At 39.8% G+C, this 20,028-nt stretch overlaps 3 protein-coding genes across 3 annotated transcripts; 2 read left to right on the top strand and 1 right to left on the bottom strand.

The window, feature by feature from the left end:
- Window positions 1-261: 261 nt before the first annotated feature.
- smcr8a (Smith-Magenis syndrome chromosome region, candidate 8a) lies at window positions 262-11,684 on the top strand. Its single transcript, XM_030140910.1, has 3 exons — window positions 262-1,475; window positions 2,707-4,446; window positions 9,024-11,684. Exons 1-3 carry the CDS (start codon window positions 871-873, stop codon window positions 9,481-9,483), a joined length of 2,805 nt encoding a protein of 934 aa, XP_029996770.1. The 5' UTR covers window positions 262-870; the 3' UTR covers window positions 9,484-11,684.
- An 865-nt stretch (window positions 11,685-12,549) lies between these two features.
- bud31 (BUD31 spliceosome associated protein) lies at window positions 12,550-16,663 on the bottom strand. Its single transcript, XM_030140914.1, has 4 exons — window positions 16,472-16,663; window positions 14,559-14,681; window positions 14,289-14,455; window positions 12,550-13,116 (listed from the first exon to the last, which is right to left on the bottom strand). Exons 1-4 carry the CDS (start codon window positions 16,563-16,565, stop codon window positions 13,066-13,068), a joined length of 435 nt encoding a protein of 144 aa, XP_029996774.1. The 5' UTR covers window positions 16,566-16,663; the 3' UTR covers window positions 12,550-13,065.
- A 400-nt stretch (window positions 16,664-17,063) lies between these two features.
- Window positions 17,064-19,825, top strand: pdap1b (pdgfa associated protein 1b). Its single transcript, XM_030140912.1, has 6 exons — window positions 17,064-17,211; window positions 17,490-17,581; window positions 17,959-18,066; window positions 18,283-18,404; window positions 19,030-19,181; window positions 19,360-19,825. Exons 1-6 carry the CDS (start codon window positions 17,199-17,201, stop codon window positions 19,413-19,415), a joined length of 543 nt encoding a protein of 180 aa, XP_029996772.1. The 5' UTR covers window positions 17,064-17,198; the 3' UTR covers window positions 19,416-19,825.
- The last annotated feature ends 203 nt before the right edge of the window (window positions 19,826-20,028 follow it).

The following is a 20,028-nucleotide window of genomic DNA, read 5'->3' as shown; positions in this document are numbered from 1 at the left end:
TTTCCTCTACATGTCCCTGAGGTTACTTTGTATTAGCCTGTTGTTTCAAAAACGCAACATTAACCAAATATCTTCAGACATTATTCACAATTTTAGAAGTTGAAGGGCATCATCATTCATTTAATGTATTTCTAACGTGACTGAAATGGCAGGTCAGCTGTCATCGTTAATAAAACATGAGAAAATTCATTTTCAGGGTGGATTTCCTCCAGATGGGAGGCGAAATAGATTGGTCACCTGACAGGACTACAACCAGCTGGGTAAACATGGCGTCTGTCTCAGGATGTAAAATTTACGTGTAGCGTTTCTGTTTGTTGGCGGTGGTTCGGTTGCACCAAATAACCGATATTTTGGCCCAGAACAGACTGACATGGCGGACGCGACGCGTAGAGACACGAAGAGGAGGAGAAGAGAAGCACCTCACTGATGCAGTTATATCATTTTTTCTCTCTGCACAGCATGAATGGTCTGCTGCCTTCCCGGACACAGTGATTGGCGCAACATAATTGCTTTTGTTAACAGAGAGTCTGGTTAATATTACTATTTTGAAACGTATTTTTTATTTTTCCGTGGCAAATATCAACATTGATAATCTCTGGAATGACTGCTACTGATTTTTCGGCCACATCTGCTTCAATACTCTCTTTTCATTTTTTATGATCTGTTTTGATTTTTGGATCTTGTCCATGTCTTGGACCTTAGAATTGACACCTCAACAGAACATTGTTGTCTGGACAATATGAGAGCAGAATGATCAGTTTGAAAGCACTCTGTGTGGCTGAGCCACAGCACTGTTCTGTAACAGCTGCTTTATGACTTTTGTGCTGCACCTAATGTTATGTTTGTAATGCCTTGCTCAATAACACCACTATGATAGGCTCACCTGACGTGGTGGCTTTTACTAAAGAGGATGAGTATGGGCAGACGACTCCTGACCCCTGGGCGTCCATCCCAGAGGAGTTTTCTGTCCCTCTTCATCCTCTTGCTGACTCCAATCCGTGGGCCAAAACCTCCTATGCCAAGTTCACCAAAGACTTCATCCTCATCTCTGAGTTTTCTGAGCAGGTGGGTCCCCAGCCTCTCCTCACCATCCCAGATGACCCCAAAGTCTGTGGCACCTTTGATCTCAACTACTTCTCCCTACGCATCATGTCAGTGGACTACCAGGCTTCCTTTGTGGGGCATCCGCCCGGAAGTGGGTACCCAAGGCTCAGCTTTGTGGAGGACTCAAGAGTAGTGCTGGGTGACTCAAAGGAGGGGGCTTTTGCCTACGTCCATCACCTTACGCTTTATGACCTGGAGGCAAGGGGCTTTGTGCGACCATTCTGCATGGCATATGTTTCAGCAGATGAAAGGAAAATTATGTTGCAGTTTGAGGAGCTTTCCCTTCGCTTCTCACAGGCTTCTGAATGTCTGAAGGCAGGAAACAGGAGGGCCTTCGCCAAAGAGCTCCAGAGGAAACTCCAGGACCTGGAGTAAGAACTTCAACAAATCCTGCTCTCTACACCACATATTCATTTGTCAAATCATTTTTATAAAATAAATAACCACCAAAGTGACCTGTAAAAAAACTTCAACAGCATGGCCAAATTAAGCAACGGTCCTGGTGTGAAATTCAGTCAATCTTTAAATCACTAGTTAAACCTCCTCATTTGTGCCTGTATAGATACATTGTATAATATCCAGATTTATTTATTTATTTATTTATTTATTTTTTAATTTATAGTATTAAGCACTTTTTATTTCCACTGTTTAATCTAGCCAAAAAAAAATGAGCACCTTCCTTGACTTTTTCTCAGTGTCCACATTCTTGGTAATGTCCTGTGGACTGATTTCTATATAGATGTCTCAGGATGAATGCATTGCATAATTCCAAAGGGTTAGGCTCATTCCAGGTGCCTCCCTGCTGCTCCTCTACAGCAGCCACAGTGTGCAGCACAAGGTACCTTTAGTATATTCATATGGTCCTTTTGCATCAGTAGAGGACCAGCTCCAGGGAAAATGCAGACACAGGCATTGTCTCCTCATGATTAACATTTTTACGATTTATGTGAACCATTTAAATAATTCATAATGAAATTATTGTTTGTGGCAGGACTAAATACTACCTGAGGGTCATTTAATTCAGGCATCTCTTGCCATAGGATTGAATTACAGGTACAACATGTACCATTCACACATTTAAATATCAGGAAACACCTAGGTCTATGCTTTGTACTTTGTTGATTTGTGTACAACCATTAAATTACAAATACGGATGTCTGTAATTTTATTTTGTGTAACAGCCAGCAGATGTCAGTGGTGTTATATCCCTTTTATTAAAGTTAACCTTCACAAGAATAAAATTACAGAATGTGAGTATACAGTACATCACTTAACCTAATGTAAATAAAACAGTGCATACATCAGTACAATCCCTTCCCGGAAACATGATTTGTGCTTGGTCACATCAGATAAATTTTCATTGGTGAGGGTGTTGAAAATAACTGCCATGACCCCGCTCTACTTCACAATGCTCTAAACTACTAAACATTTTAATATTGTTTTGATTAAGACAATCATAGCTGCAGAAATTACATACTTGTGTATAAATTCCCAAATCCTGTCCACACACTGTGAAGATTCAGGATTTCTTGAGTCCTGCTGTGCTATTTTATCAGAATGATATTGTGTTTTCCTGTTTAAACACTGATTTCTTCATCTCAGGTACACTCACTCTGTGCTGCAGAAGGAGGAGGGTCTGCAGAGGGAGGCGGGACCTCAGAGCATGTACTCTGCTCACGCTGTGGAGAAGGCCAACGAGCTGGCAAATGTGGAAAAAAGTATTTATGAACACAGAGACCTGTTGAAGCAGATCACCTCCTACCATCACCGTCCACGCCGGGATCCCCATGCTGTCACCTGCCAAAAGTGCATGTCTGAGTGTTTGAGTGAGTGTGAGGAGCTGTTAGATAAATATGCCAAGCTCGCTGGGCCATATAGTTACACAGGTAAAGTGGAAGAGGAAGGCCAAATTGAGGATGAAGCAGGTGAAGATGAATTGGAGGAGGAAGAGGAAGAAGGAATTAAACGCAGGCCATCTTACACACCACAGCTGATCAAAGCCAAGTCTGCCAAATGTTTTGACAAGCGTCTAAAAACCCTCCAGGAGTTGTGTGATGAGACTTTCTATGAGGCATCCGTGGAGCTCTTGAAGGAGACAGAGAGGAGTTTCCGGGGGGATCTATGTTACCTGCATACACGTCACCTGGACAGGGTGCTACGCAGGAAGCAAAGAGTCACCAATTTCCTGTTTGAAGAGGAGATTGGAGATGAGGATGAGGATGAAGTGGGAACAATACGACCATTCTGTGCTGTGAACCATACCGTAGACAACTGCACACTACTAAATCCACCTCCTATTGTGCTGGGACCAGAACCGCCAGAGGAATCTACAGATCCTCTAGACCCAGCGTCCGAAACCAGCCAAACTCTGGAGAGTGAGTTGGGGCTTGTGGACAGCCGTCTTGAGTCCTCCCCCTCAGACCTCACCCTAGAGACGCAGGAGAGCTCAGAGGAGACCAAAGGAAGCTTTAGCAGTGGTAAAAGTGGGATAAAACAGAACTTGGCTGGTATGAAGTCAGAAGCTCCTGATCCTGATTCTGATTTAACCCCTGACCCTGATATGGAGAGGGAAAGCAGCAGTGACGACATGGAAACGACAGCTGGAGAAGACGAGGGTGAGAACGGGGGAGACCAGACACCTGTGTCTTTGCTGGAAGTGGTGTCTGAGCTGGAGTCCAGCAGGGCGGATGAGGGTGAGGGGGTGACTGAGGAGGTTTGTGATATAGAGTCTGATTTGCTGGTACCGATAGACACAGCATGCTGTATGGCACAGGAGGGTTTCCTTTATGAGGCTTCAGCCCCAGAGGCAGCACCTCATCTGGGCCAGAGCTCCCACATGCAGTCCTCTCAAGTCCTGGTGGTAAACCAAGAGCCTCAGGCCCTACTTCCAGTCCAAGACGACTACACTGTGGGTTCTCCGTGCTCAGAGAGTCCAGCTGCTGGGCTGGAGCTGCCTGTGGGGCCCCTTGCAGATGCAGTTTCCCGGGCCTCAGTGGAAGATGGCTCAGACTGTACCATGAGTGCTTCTACAGGGTCTGACCGAGCTGCTTCACCTCTTGGCTATGGAGGGGTGGTCACCCTGCGTCAGAGAAAGAAGGCTGGACAGGGAGCCTTGAGGTTTGTGCGACAGTATCCCTTCGCCATGCAAGCTCTATGGTGTCTGCTGAGCGGGAGGACCCTGGTGGTGCTGGGGGCCGATGAGGGGAGAGTCCGTCGGCTGGTTTCGGCCCTTGCCCTTTTTGTACCTGGTCCGGGGAAATGTGGAGAGAGAGTTCAAGCCTGGTTGTGCTGCCCCTTCAGCCTTACTGACCTGCAGAGGTGGAAACTCATTGGATTGCAAAGGTAAGGTGGGACAATGTGGCAAAAAATGTTATCAAGGTAAAAAACATTCTCATCACCCAATACTGATTATGATCAAGATTAAAGTCAAATTATTATGTTTTTTTAAGGTTTTGAATCAAAGTCAAAGAAACAAAAATAATATTAGAGATGTAACATCATGAAAATGATATAAAAGATATAGATGTAAGAGAACAAACACAGGAAATCTCAATGAAAACTGAGAAATTCAAAGAAACTTCCTTAAATTCACAAAAAAAATTCTCATTTGAAGAAAAACACATAATTAGACTGTCAAACATTTCAAAAGGTCACTTAACATTTCATGGAAATGCAGCTAATGACTGGTTTAATCAAGTTTCGGGGATATAATGGTTTTTACCGTCACTGGTTATCCTTCGCGTGACTGCGATAACTAGGATAGATTTGGTTGGATTTCTTATCCCTTGATAACCAACATAGGGGACCCCTAGCAGAAGAACCCGATCGATTTCAGCTTCTCTATGAGTATTTTAAGTCATCCAAATGGGAACGCTTTAGTTGAAAATCAGTTTTTTGGACATAAATCAAGCAATAATAGGCCAATTGAGATCAAATTTGGTTCATATTGATTGCATAACAAATGTCCATTTTCTCGCTACCATCCAGAGTTCATATGGTGTCATTTTCATTCATTAGGTGGAGTTTTGTGGGGAAAAATTGGTTCTCTGACCATTATTCTACCACTATCATGTCGATGTAGCTCAAATTGAGGTCATATCAATTGTCTAACAGTTATCGTGGATAGATTTATATGTATCAGAGGATTTGGCGGATTTCAGGGATATACCCTTGCTGTCTGCCCCCGACAGCGTGAGCCTCGTTTATTTTTGTTTTTAGGTTTCTTTTGATTTAATGCAACAATAAAACATTGCAATTACACATTTTGTATTTTGTAAGTATTTTTTTCTGAGAATGTAAAGAAAATAAACCTAAAAGACAAGAGAAAATTTATATTACGATAATGATATTTATTATGATTTAACATTAAAATTATGGGTGTAACTGAGGAGCTCCTTTTTAGTGGTTTTTTTTTTTAGTCTTCCAGTGTTGTTAATTCTGTATGGGCTCGTAGCCAAACTAAAATTCTGCTTCACTGTCTGCATGACTAGGGTTGATGGAATTTTTTTCAGTGCAGTATGGTGATAAGTTCAGAAGTCTCAGTAACTTCAGTATTGAACAGATATCAACACATCAACCACCCAACATCACATCAGACAAATTCACAAAAGAATTCACAGATGCCACAAGACTCAAGATTCTCAGACATTAGTTTGAGGTAAGTGTTTACTTTCCTTATCTCTGCAGAGAACAAAACAGAAGACAAGTGAGGGTATAACCGAGACTGGGCCCTCCTTAATTATCACATACATAGTTGACTTAGTGCAATTATGTGAGCTAAACAAAATTATTTTACATAATCATCCCTATTCATTTGTGTAAAAGCAGCTAGATGCAACTAATAGAAAAGTCATATGTCCATCTCTATGTTCATATCATTTCTCCCACTGAGATTGGACTCATATTCATACAATGACGATGAAGATCTCATTGCATCTTAAAATAATTCCCTTCTATTGGTACCTGTCATTATCAGTAATTTTCCAGTATATTTCAGTGGTAACTGTTGTGTATTTAAAACAGTTAGGCCTTGTATACTTATTTTGCACAAAGCCTAAAATTCAGTCAGGCTTATATTCATGTGTACAAGTGCCAAGAAATCCCTCCTCTTCTTTGTTAGGTGTGAGGATGTGTATATATCATACTAGTAGCACCAAATTAATTGAAAAAGGCAGTTTGTTAGTTGACAGTCATGATGATATGCATGATAATTGATCTTCAACTAAAATTTTATTACTTTGACAGTGCACAATAAAATAATAACATTGACGATTACAGATCGCCACAGTCTGCATCAAGTTTTTCCTTGATGGTATATTTCCTTTCTTTTACACCTTTACTCCGCTGTTACTCAGCTGGTGTGAGTCACTGCTCAATGACTCACAACAAACTATTCAATTATTCAACCTCTTGCTTCATGTTGGTCCTTGAACGACTTTTTCATCTCTAATCTGTGGGCTGTTGCTTCCTGATGTACAACTATATTCTATTGGAGCTGTACATGTTCATTCATTATGTAGTGACAAGTAGCATCTCTGTTATAAAAGGTAGAGGGTGGAGATTAGAACTGTTATTCATTAGTCGATGTAAAGAGTAGGTTTCTAGCATTAGAATTCTTTTAGTCAGTTTCCACAATGTCAAGGCTTTGCAGGACTCAGCTTCTCAAATGTAAAAATGTAATGCTTCTTTGTTGTCCACTTTATCTGACAGTAAACTAATATGTGTGGGAATTGGGGGTATGTGTATATAATGTTCTCATGATCATTTTGCATTTTTCACTACTTACCAGGATTAACATGATGTAACAAAAAGTGAGTTGAAACTGAATTATAGTAGAAGGGCATCCAGATGATGCAAAAATGTGCTCAAAAAGGCAATTTCTTGCAGCGTCAAAGATAAAACCGTGAAATTCTTGGACTTGGCCCCTTGACGCAGATCCGCCACAAAAATTTCCATAACTGTAAAAGTATCGCAATGGACTTGTATGTGGAGGACATGCTGGGTTATAAAGTTCTGTAGATAAAGATTGACCATCTGCTGCCCCCTGACAACAAATTTGCGATGGGGGGTATGCCTATTACGCGACAGACCTCAATCTGTAAGGGGGGAGGGGTCGTGTGGTGTATAATGTTGTGAAGTACAACAGTAGCTGCTAACGCACCCTGTTTGTGCCTGAGCGCCCCCCTCTCAGCTTTCTCATTCCAAACACCCCCCCGATGTGTGCCTGAGCGCCCCCCTCTCAGCTTTCTCATTCCAAACACCCCCCCGATGTGCTCTTGCCCCCCAGGTTGGGAACCACTGTTCTAGTTGTTAGATGCAGTGTTAAGTGAACAGAAACCACTGAAATAAGTGATGTACTACAGCATTACACTTTTTAATATAATCATAGGCATTAGAGGATGAAGAGAAACTATTTAAAGGTCTAGTGAGTGAAATTTAATGGATGTCATGAGGATCTAATTGCAGAAATTTAAGATAGTATTACATTTGTTACCTTGTTACTCTGTAATTACTGGAAAATAAAACTTACGTCTGTATTATTTAAGAATAGGTTCCTAATACCTACAGAAGAAACTTGCATTTTTTCTTTTTTTTTTTTCTATTTTATCGCAGGTGGCAGAGTTGAGGTATATTTCTGTCACCTACTACACTACATGGACAAAAATATTGGGACACATATTACAGCTTGTAGGACTTCAATAATAATGAGAAAGTTATTAATATTTCTTTTAAGTTGAAAGGCTGATTTTCTTCCTGAGTGAGGGGTAGAGAAACCCAATGGTGCTTTAAAATGATTATTTATGGTCAGAATGTGACAAATATTTCAGAAAGCTACAGGTATAACGGAAATAAAAAATTATGATTAAAAAAATAAATTAAGAAAATTAAGTAAAACCTAGCATGTTGACCTGTGAGAATCCACGGGTTCTAGAAGTGGTAGAGTTGATAAAATGGGGAGCTGAGCAAAGATTACTGGTGTAATACATAGACTCGGGGGGGGCCCAGAGGCAAATGTTAACAGGCCAGGTCTAACTGGGGACCGGCAGAGTGGAACCTGGTCACAGTAAGAACCAGACTGACCTTGTTAGTGTGTGATCAGAACCGGACCTGGTTCTCCCATCATGTCCCAGTGGCTCTGTTGATTCAGATCCAGCCCCCCCATTTGTAGCTGTGAATAGATTCGTCCACAGGCCGCCTGTAAGCCTATTGCAATTTTAAAAAACAACTGATAACTCCAAAAGTAATGATTGTATCAGTAAGCTGTTTTTGCCTGTCTGATCCTTGACCCAAAATACATAAGTACTCCAAAAGGCAAAGGCTAACTCTGTCCAGTTGTTCAGTTATAAAGCAGATACACATACATGCCCGCACGGACACAGAGGTCAGTTGGCTTTTATAATATAGATAATGATAATGCTCTGAAGTGTTTTGTAAGCATTTTAAATGAAAACAAAATAAACCCTGAAGACAAAATTAAATGTTTATTACAATAATATATCACAACATAAAATGATATGAATACATTATGGTTTTGTTGCCCAGCTCCTGTTAGCAATAAAACACCTGAATCCATTGTGTCCTAATACTTTGTCTATATAGTGTATGTTTCAGTGTGGTCCAGAGTTGATAATATCCTCTTAACTAAAAAGCCCAGGACAGTCACATTAAACACCAGCCCTAACAAAAAACTTCACATTGTTTGTGGTCACTCCAGTAAAGGATGAGGAGGTATTCAGTTGGTTGTAAAACTACAACTTCACCTCTAAATATCACTGAAAATCACACACTGAACCTTTGAAAGAGTAATTGTATACTTGAGAAAAGATATTTGTCCTCTGAATCATAACAGATGGGATTATTTACAGGATACACTGAACAGTTACAACTGAACTAAAACTTTTTTTCTTTTTTTCACTCAGAGTGGCATCTCCTGTGGGTTCCAGCATGCTTTATTCACTCTCCCGCTACAGCCGCTACATCTCCATCCTGGACACCGACCAGAAGACTCTGCGCTGCCCACCCTACCGAGGCCAGCTCCTCGCCAACATAGCCGACCACCGAACCTATATCCGCCGCGGTTCAACGTATTTCCTTCATATCCAGAGCACGCTGTGTCGCCTGGCTGCCAAGGCCTTCCTGTTTACCTTCACCCACCACCTCCACCTGCCCGTCAGCTCCACAGAGGGACCCGAGATCGTGGATGGTCGACGGCGCTGCTTCCTTCAGGAGCAGCTGGGTCTGGGCGAGGAGGACAGCCAGATACTGCTCTACCTCAGCCAGCTCATCACCCAGCAGTACCTGCAGCCTCCCACTGGGAGCAGCGCAGCAGCACCTTGTTTTGCTTTTAACTACACCACCAGCGTTTTATACAAGATCTAGACTGCACTGGGAGGTGGATTCCCTCATACGTTTTAGCAGGAAACTTCTCTGAGCCTTTGGTTTTAATAGAACAAAGGTGATCTTAATAATAAGGTCATTTTAGTTTTTGGACATCCTGCACTGGTTATTATTTTACCTGTGACTTTCTTCTTCCCTGTTTCCTCTCTGTGTAGGGAACAGGAGTCAGAAGTGAATGTCAGTGAGCGATGTGTATTTGAGGATATTGACACTCAACAAGTGCACACATAATATTGTCAGAGCAGACAAACATCCATTGTACTTATTGTCCTCTGAGTCATTGGTGTGTTTTTTGCTTTCATACAAATAAATGTTACTTGGCTGGCTTTGTTTAAGGCCAGTCCTCTCTCACCAGACACACAAACACACACACACACACAGTAGAAACCTCATCTTACAAGAGCAAAGCTGCCTGTGTCTGTGTCTCAGTCAGCTTGCCAAACACAGCGCTGCATTACTATCACACTCTCCAATCACTGAACAGGCTGCTCTGTGTGACATAATCTCAGCTGTATGTAAACATGTTTTTCAAGATAACTGTAAAAACCTCCCATATGCTGACATGTTACAGAACAGCCATCCATGAAAGATTATCAGTTTTTCATGTAGGCCTCTTGTCACAGCTGGTTTTGTGACAAGCCGCTCTCTTTTGCGAACTACAAGGCATTATTTTAAAAGCCAAAACTTTGAAATGTTTTTTTGCACTTTTTTCCCCTCTCTGTCTCTGTCTGTCAAGCTCACTTGCTGATTTCTCAACAAACATTCCTGCGAAAAATAATGAATGTCCATTTTGAGATATTGGATTTTAAATTTATTTGACTTCTGAGGGCATGAAGGAAACATTCCCAGTGGCTACGTCAGGTCGTCGTGCATGAGGAAGTGTATTTGCAGCACAAATTAGACCCGGTCAGCTCTGCGCCATATTGCATGTCCAGAAAAATAACACTAATACTCACCCATGTAGGGCCAACAGTGGCCAAAACTTACTTAATGCTGGCAAGCATTTTCATTGATATTACTCACTCGGTCAGGAAAGTTTGAAAGCCACTTAACCTAAATATATTAAATACTCTGTTGTCTTAAATTTGTGTGAGAGTGTTGTGCTGTCAGCATGAGATTGTGTTGTGCCAGGGTGAATCACCGTACTGATAATTTTCCTGTTTAGCTATATTTTGATCAACTAACTGAGAAGATGCTGGACAGTTTGAGGAGATGTTGCCATGACAGTTGTATGTATAAATTTTATCATGGAGGAAAAAAAATCATCTCACTTGCCAGTGAAAACAAAACTTAATCAAATATTTTGATTTAAAAGAGTTGCCTTTCGGCGTAATTTTCTTTTCCTCAGTGGACAAAATGTTTCTGTCCTTGTGGTTAGGACTAAATTTGGATATTTATGCTGACTACTCTGTTAACTCTGTTGCTGGAGAACTGCAGATGTAAGAAATCTTTAAAGTCCTGCTGCATTTGGCCAGTGAACCACTGAAGAAGTATGTCTGTTAGTGTTTAGATTTTGCTGTCTTAACTCTGTGATGGAGCTATGAATCTGTATCTAGGACGGTATTACTGTACTTGTGACTGCATGGTCAGAGTTTCAATGTGAAAGGTCAAGCCATGTTGGATCATGGCAGCTTTGAACAAAAGCTTCTTTTAGTTCTTATGTTGTAAATTGTGTCACTGCACCGACTTGCCTCTGCTTTTAAATTTTAACCTCTCATTGTGCATTCCACCTGATGTATTATTTCAGTTTAGTGCAGTGTTTATCTTCATTTTTAGTGCTTGATTAACATTGTTCCTGCTTTGATCCTTTTTTCAGCCACTCCTCTAATGCAAAAAGCTGAATGTAATATGAACAAGCCATACCACAGTGTGCTTAACATGTTGTCACTCAGTGTCCTTATGTTGCCATATCATGTCTGTTTGTGTCCCTTTTCTATCTCATCACGAGGGGGCTTCATTGTCAGTGGTTTTAATAAAGCACGTTGTGAATATCTTAATGCTTTTATGTAATGTTTATGATATTCCTTTAATCCACTAAATTATTTGAGTGTTGGTGCCAGGTTAAAGTAGGAGCGATGAGAATAATATGCCATGTTGATTATCCTAAATCTCACTGTGAGATCCTGATGAGGAGAAGACACCAATGCAACCTACAGATCATCATTAAACATTAAATATTCCAACAGGCTTGTGTCTGTGTGACTTGCTTTGGCGATGACGGATGTGCGAGTGTGAGGTGTCATGAATAATCAATCTCATCTGTGAAAACATCTAATTGGCCTGCTGGTGCAGGAGAATTAGATGACTGCTGACTGAAGAAAATGTTGCAATAAAAAAATGTTATCAGAACACGTTCCTGGAAATACTGATAACTTATCCTGAATAATTTACATGTACAATAGAGATGTTTATGACTTAGATCTGACACATAGATATACTGTGAATTTCAGCTACTTCTTGGGAAGACTGTGACTTCTCTGCTGTAATCTAGAGTGGTTTTGTCTCTTGTTTATGATGGGATTGTTAACATATCCAATATATTTTGAGAAATTGTGTTTAAATATTTAGATGATATTGTAGTTTAGTTGTATTTACTTTGCATTTTTCAGGTACTAGGAGAAAACTTTTGGTTGATAGAAGTGGTTGGATGAAAGGCTTAAATGTACATGAAAATATGATTAACAAAACCAATGTTTACCAGCAGCAAACACTGAAGGAAACAAAAAAAAAAGCTGATTTTACCTGCATTTTGTTTTAGCTTGTTCCATTGATCATAGGCCAAGGTCCTAAATTTTAAAAAACTATCACTTATTTTAATTAACCAAAATATTTTCTCTTAGTTCTAGTTATTTATTGAGTGTAATAACCTTGAATCTTAGAAGTTTTAAAGCTACTTTAGTTGTAGAGTGGTATGCACTACAACTACTGTTAAAATAACTAAACTAAGCTTCTACCTAATCCTTAACAGAAAACTCAATTTAAATTGAATCAAAAGCTAAATCGAGCCTATAATTTACTAATAATATAAAATACAAAAAGAAGCACAGCTGGTAAGACAAAACAAAATTGCTTTTATTTAAAATCTACCACAATAACAATGACAAAGAAAAACTCATCAGCTTTTCAATAATGACATTTCCAAACAAACCTTCCCATCCAGCCCTATTAAAATGAAATAAAACACACGAAAATGACATTCAAAGTGAGTTTGACTAGCTGGAATGACAGACCTGATCCAGAAACTACTGACATCAACTTCATCCGTGGGCTTTAGTTAGGTAGAAAAAAAAATTAAAACATACAGAAAAACACAGGTCATCACAACATTGTGGCCCCTCGTTCAGTGTTTTCCCCTTTGCTCCGCTGTGGTCATCACGTTTGAGAGAACCAGCTAAAGTCACCTTGCCATGACAGCTAGGGATGTTGGTGGAGATATCAGTGGATCATTTTTGATGCAGGTGACTGAGTAATAAACAAAAACTTGTTTGGTGTGAGAGCGCACAGGTGGAGGCTGCATGAGCCTGGATGAGCAACAGAAAACACGCAGATGTCCAAACACTGCAATTAGCCAGAACATCCTCTGCATCCACAGTGGGTGCACTCAATGATCCTTCCCTGCAGAGAGGAAATAAAGGTCAGGGTTAGAATTAGTATATCAAGCAGACACAAAGGATTTACGCGTCACCATACTATTCAGTTAACCCTTCACCAGGAAGAGCTGTGCTTCGTCTTTGCATTCACATATTTGTAAAGTATTTTATTCATCTTAGATTTTAGAGCTGCATCTAAAAGTTAACTTGTGTGAACAGAGTAAGAATATTAACATCTGAATGTAATTTAATGAATGTAATTTTAAGGTATAAATGTCTATTTTCCTCAATCCTTTAAATCTTCTGCACATACTGTAAGTAGGTTTATCCAGTTATTCATCCAAGTAAATTGTTTTAATTGAGATGCTGCTGATGGAAGAATACTGGATGTACTGTTCAACTTTTTAAGTGATTCTATAATTTCTAGCAAAATAGACCTATATGTCTTCCCACAGATCATCACAGTTATCTCATGCAAAAGGAAGGCAAGTGAAAGAATCAGAAACAGGATGAGAATGAAGCCTCAAGGGCATATAACACTGGGCATTTGTTTTCAGTGACACGGCAAGGGCAAACATCCCTGCCACAATTCCTCTCCACTGGGGTCCCCCAAGGCTCGGTGCTGGAGGCCCTGCTCTTTGCCATGTACACAACATCATTGGGCCAAGTCATCCATTCTACTAATCAACTATCACACTGTTGTTTTTCTTCTCAGTTGCTGCCTCCGAACTGTGGAATGAACTACCTTTGTGCATCAGGCAGGCCGACTCAATTTCTATTTTTAAATCCTCTCTTGAAACATATTTTTCTCCTTAGCTTTTAACTCAGTGTGAGGGGTAGGCTTTTATTGTCTTAATGTATCATTACTTTCATTGTTTTTATTCATTTTTTATGTTTTAATAGTTTTTATGTCTGTACAGCACTTTGGCCAACTGTGTTGTTTTAAAGTGCTTTATAAAGTTGACTTGACTTCTCTCCTTAAACAAATCCCCCCCTTTTTTTGTTCTGTTCTCCTGTTTACTACAATTGCATTTCACCCAATTTTTCTTGCACTTGATAATATTTTGCTTATTGTACTTTAACACTGATGCTTGATTTGATCCTTCCTTTTGTAAGTCGCTTTGGATAAAAGCATCTGCCAAATGCAATGTGATGTGGGGGATATGCAGCAGGCATCTTAAACTGGGTCATACTTACAACTTCCAGCTTGCTCTTAGGGACTCTGCAGATGCAGTTGGTTCCAAAATTGGTATCTCGTGTCTGGATGCAGCGCAGGCAGCACAGATTTTCATAGCCCTGTTTTTTCCACTTCGCAATCAAGTTCTTGTCTGCGTAGCCTTCCTTTATACAGTACTCATACAGCTCTGCCAACAAAGACAGATATCACCAGTTTAACATCCACTACAAATAACAGAGCCATGCGTGGGCTTTATACGTCTGGCAGCATAACAAGATAAATCCACAAACCTCTGCTGATGGCTTTCCTTTTGTAGAAGAGATCGTAGATGTATCGACTCCGCTGATGATGCAGCCTGAAAATCGGCCAAAGGGACTCCACCTTTCTCTTCCCCTCATGAGGCTCTGTTTCAGCTGGAACACACACAGGAAAGTCAAGAGTTTCCTAACAATAATACAAATTCCTTCGAATGCAAATGTGTTATGAATAGAACTGAAACTGTCAGCATCACATCTGACTTGTACTAGCAATTTAACAAAGGTGTTAGGTCAACATGTGCTTCAATATGCCTAAAAATCTCTACATTTGGGTGAGCTTTGATGGAAGGAAAAAAGCAATTTTACAAAAAGATGTTCCTTCATTCTGTTGTTCTGATGGAGGTGGTCAGTGCTCAGTCCAAAACGTCCCAAAGCTGATCATTTGAGTTGAGATTAGTTGACTAAAACCCACATTCTTGTGCCCAGTTGGTGAGGTTGATGTAATCCTGGAGCAGACTCCACTAAGGCTGTTCCTTTACGTCATCTGTCTGGATATCTATGATTCCAATACATCACAAGAGACTGAACCATTAGCGCCAATTTCCTACCGTCCTTTTAGAAGACTTCTCTTTACATTTCTTAACTGGCTAGTAGTGATTACAAAGAAAGAATTATTTTAGTTAAGTCACAGTGATGTTACTGATGAATAGCAATTAGCGTTCCAAAAGTGTTAAATCAGTGCAGCCTGGACATTTTCTTCCGAACTAAAATGGAAAAAAAAAAAAAAAATCAGCTAGATTCATACACGGAGACACTAAAAATATATAGAGTATAAGGCCCTGGTTATTCTAAAACATATTTGTAGTTAAACAAAACATTTCTTTTTTTGTACTTTATTTTTATTGGTTTAGTATAAGGTACAAAACAAACAGAGAAATGGTCACAGGTACATTCAGACAGTTACATACTGCTCACTGTCCACAGATTGAATGAAAAAGTCCCATTTTTTCCAATACTTGTGTTGTTGTAAGCAGAGATTGTAGGTCATTATTTCCATTAAATGGATATGACTGACAATTTTTTTTTTTTTGGCAACAAGGGGATTTTTTTTGCCAATATTTGGTGATGGCTTTTTTGCCCGTGGTGAGCAGTATTCTAAACAGATATACATCACTTTTACATAATTCTTCTGGGAGGGGTGCTAAAAAACAAAGTAGCCAATGACATATCAAAATGAACACCAAAAACTGAATACATCGATTTGATCATATTTCCCCAAAAGCCAACAATACCAGGACAGGACCAGAATAAATGTGCTTGATCTGCCTCAAGTGATCTGCACTCCCTCCAGCAAGAAAACTGAACACCAAAAAACTGTGATTTTCGTACAGGTGTTATAAAGAAGCGGACCAGACTTTTCCAACAGAAATCCCTTCAGGTTCGTGAGTTTGCTGTACAATTTTGAGATTTCTATCCCTCTGGCCATATCACATTTGGTATTTCCTCTTGCAGGTCTCTCTCCCATTGATTTTTTGCCTGAAAATATATCTCATTGTCCTTTGAATTCAAAGCTGTATAAATTTTGCCAGTGATGTTTTTGTTACTGAAACCTTTATAGACGTCCACCAGTATTTGAATTAGATGAGAGAGAGTCTCTATCACAGAACATTGTATTTCCTTTACAAAGTAATCACGGAGCTGGAGATACCTGAAAAAGTCGTGTTTACCAAGTCCAAATTTGAACAAAGTATCATTTCATTTTACGCAAGTCTAACAAAGGTCGGGACCAAAATCTACCTGTAAATACACACAAAGGTTTAGACAAATGGTGGAGTATTACAAACTGAAACGTTACAAATAAAACCTATAACTATTTCACAGCCATCAGCTCCTCGGCTAAGTGTTGGAGATCGGGTTCAGTCGACAATAACGCTCTACCGGCTTACCTTCTCTCATTTTCTGATCCAGCTCATCCAAAGTGGGCTCAATGAGCTCCCAGCCATCTGGAGGCGGCTTCCGACTCCTCTTTACTTTGGGCATTTTTCTATTTTTTTGTTAAAAATAGAACAAAAGTTCCCGGTGTTTTCGTCTTCTTATCACGAAGCCTTCACGGGCGCTAAGGTTAAACGTCACTCAGGGGTCCATATCCGACTCTTGTCGCTCGAATGACGCCTTCACTAAGAATTTAAAACCGTATTTATGAGAGCTGAATCAATACTGAAAACTAATTTCAGGCTCCTAAAGTACATATGTGTGTAGAAATATTCATATAAGTCCGTACATATATTTTTACTCTGCTAAAATTAAAGTATGACGTTTTCTGTCGTTCCTGGCATATTGCATCACTTTAGCGAGCTAACAAAGTGCCTTAAAATAAACAACATAATTTGGGCCAATTTTACCTGCAGTTCATGTCTTTTAGTACAGGGAATTGGTAGTTAACGTGAAAATGTGAAATATTTAGACAGTTAAATAAGCTGCAATTATTAAATGATTGATCATTCCTTGTATCAGAATTTTTTTTGTCAGGCAAATCGTTGATCCACTCAGAGTATTCCAGTGCTAATTTCTGCTGTGAGTTTAGCCAGCTGTCAGTTCGAGTCGCTGCCTTAACATTTATGTTTTTTGTCAGTATTACTCATTAGGGAATTTACGAAGGCGTCGTTTGTCAAAATGCCGAAGGGAGGTATGGACAATCTTTAAACTCATGACACTGCGTTGAAATTGGTTTTTGCACTTATGTTAGCTCACTGTCAGCTACCAGCGATCCTGGCGAACACAGATGGTTTTCTAACTTAACTACATGTCTGAGTTTAGATGGTAGTAAAGTAGGACTGACAGCCTGTTTACACACCGCTTTGCTTCTTTTGACACTGTTGTGCTCTCTCGCTGTCATCCCTGCTGTCAAACCTGTATCAAGTAGTTCCTGTGTTGTCTCTTTTTCTTACATTATCATTGCTACAGGTAAAAAAGGTGGCCATAAGGGCCGTATGCGGACGTACACCAGCCCAGAGGAGATCGACGCCCAGATGAAAGCAGAAAAGGAGAGAAAAAAGGTCGGTGAATTGTGAATCAACAGTTATGCATCACAGATGCTCAAAAAATGATCCTCTGCTGAGTTGATGGTGCATGTCAGTAAAGTTGGTAAACTGGCTGATCCATAAGTCCCAACAAACACATTGGGACGACGTAATTGTACTTTAAGACATAAGCCTGTCAAATTCCGAATCCCACACTTTCCATAATGCATTTTAGTGGCATCTTAATACAGGTTAACGTTTCAACCTGGTAAACTGCCAGATGTTCCAAACAACACACTCACAGTTTGTGAACAGGGAACATGTACAGTAGAACATGTGCATAGATGTTGTGTGTATTCCCTGTTGTTACAGCATGTGTTTGACTTCATGTGGTTTTCTTTTTTGTGTTTCAGCAAGAGCAAGATCAAGATGACAATGATGCGGGTGCAGCTCACACTGACACAGTAGAGGACAAGCTTCCAGCATCAGGATCAGATGACAGTGATGATGAAGCTTCTGAGGTACCACCACACAAACATTTTCAATTCAACTCTACTGTTAAAACTTCACTTTTAGTAAAGTATTTGTAAATGTGCAGTAAAGCCAGTTAATGACACTCTACACCATAGCAGTGTACATAGTAACACCAGAGTTTATTAGTCATCCTTTTGCTGTCACTCTAATTTTTTAAATTTCAATGTGTAAAAATGTTGTGAACTATTGTGATGTGTTTGTAGAGGAAGCGAACTGGTGTGGAGGGCTTAATACAAATTGAAAACCCCAACAGAGTGGCTCAGAAATCTAAGAAGGTGACGCAGATTGAGTTGGATGAGCCCAAGCAATTATCAAGGAGAGAAAGGTACGTTAAAATTTGTCTGTTACTGAACATGATAGCACATAAGGTGTCTAATCATCCCCCAAGTGTTACAAATAAAATCAGTAACAGTCCCTTTTTGACACACAGCTCGGGGCTTTTTGTCATCTTCTGTCATCCTCATAGACAGGGCTGTAAAATAGATCTCCCTTTTATCTACCTGCACCTAGCCCATATAACAAAGTATGATAGAAATCCTTCCAATACTACTAATGTTTATGTTCTGGACTAGTTATTATGTATGAGACAATAAGTTTGTGATTTTTGTTCATACCACATTAACAATCATTTTGCCATTTTTATCCCGAATATCATTAAGCATTCTGTTGTAGAAAAGGAATTATAAATTGGTCAAATAAAATAAGGATTGAAACCCTTTAACACAGGGTTTCCAATTGGTAACGTCACAGTGAAACATCTTTTCAGTAAATCTCTGATCAGACATCTTCACAAGTCTGTTCCAAAGCAGAAGTAACATGTATCTCTTATATTGGAGGTCCCCATCCCTATTACTGGTAGAGTTAAGTTCTCGCATTGAAGCATCTGCAGTGTCACTTCCACCTGTCCTGGCTAAATGTGTCTGTGTTTTAATTTCACTGTGTTTCTACAGAGAAGAGATTGAAAAGCAAAAAGCGAAGGAGCGCTACATGAAGATGCATTTGGCAGGGAAGACAGACCAGGCCAAAGCTGACCTCGCTCGCCTCGCCATTATCAGGAAACAGAGAGAGGAGGCAGCAAAAAAGAAAGAAGAAGAGAAGAAAGGTAACAGCACAGCAATTACTGTATTACTCAGTGGTTGTAAATACTGCACCACCAGCAGAACATTTGTGAATGGGGCAATTTTTAGAATGAGAATTAGACCACCTTCTAGAAAGTTCTTTCACATCTACTTATATGTTAAATATAATTTTTAAATTAACTGTTTTATTTTAACTTCCAGCAAAAGAAGCAGCGGCGGCGGCAGCTAGAGGAATGAACTCTCTCTCCCTGAAATGATGCAGAGTATTTATCAGAGGCATTTTCACACATTCATGGACTCGCGCAATATATATTTGACTATTTTTAAAGGAAGAGCTATGAAGATTATTTCACATAACTGTATCATACGACCATTTGGGAAATGGCTGAGGAGACCCCGTGGAAGACGGGTCATGTATATTTTGGCATGGAATAATTGCCTTGTTGATCCTGCCAGGAAGTAAAGCTACAGTTGAGAATACATCGGTCTTCACGTACACCTGGAATAACCGATGAGCTTGTACATGATATTAATAATGATATACTTATCACTGTACAATTGTACCAACCTTGCTAACTGAGCTTTGCCACTAAGTTTTTTGGGATCTTACATTGTATATAACAGAGTCATGAAAATATTTCAGATTAATATGATGAAACTGGTCAAATGTGTGTTTATTTATTAACTTATTTATAGCCCACTGAGGGAAAAATACTCACAAAGTCTTTCCGGTCTTACATACAAGAGCCTATGTTGGGTGCTTTGCTATGAAAAGGGATCAGTCACTATAGTATATGGAAATGAAAATAAAACAGAATTTTTGTAGCTTTACAAAAAATCACCAGGAGTTGGTGGTAGAGGGGAGATTTG

The sequence above is a fragment of the Sphaeramia orbicularis genome, chromosome 8 (assembly GCF_902148855.1).
Source record: "Sphaeramia orbicularis chromosome 8, fSphaOr1.1, whole genome shotgun sequence".
Taxonomy (NCBI): domain Eukaryota; kingdom Metazoa; phylum Chordata; class Actinopteri; order Kurtiformes; family Apogonidae; genus Sphaeramia; species Sphaeramia orbicularis.
Note: the sequence above shows the minus strand (reverse complement) of the source record. Positions and strands in the feature narration are given on the sequence as shown.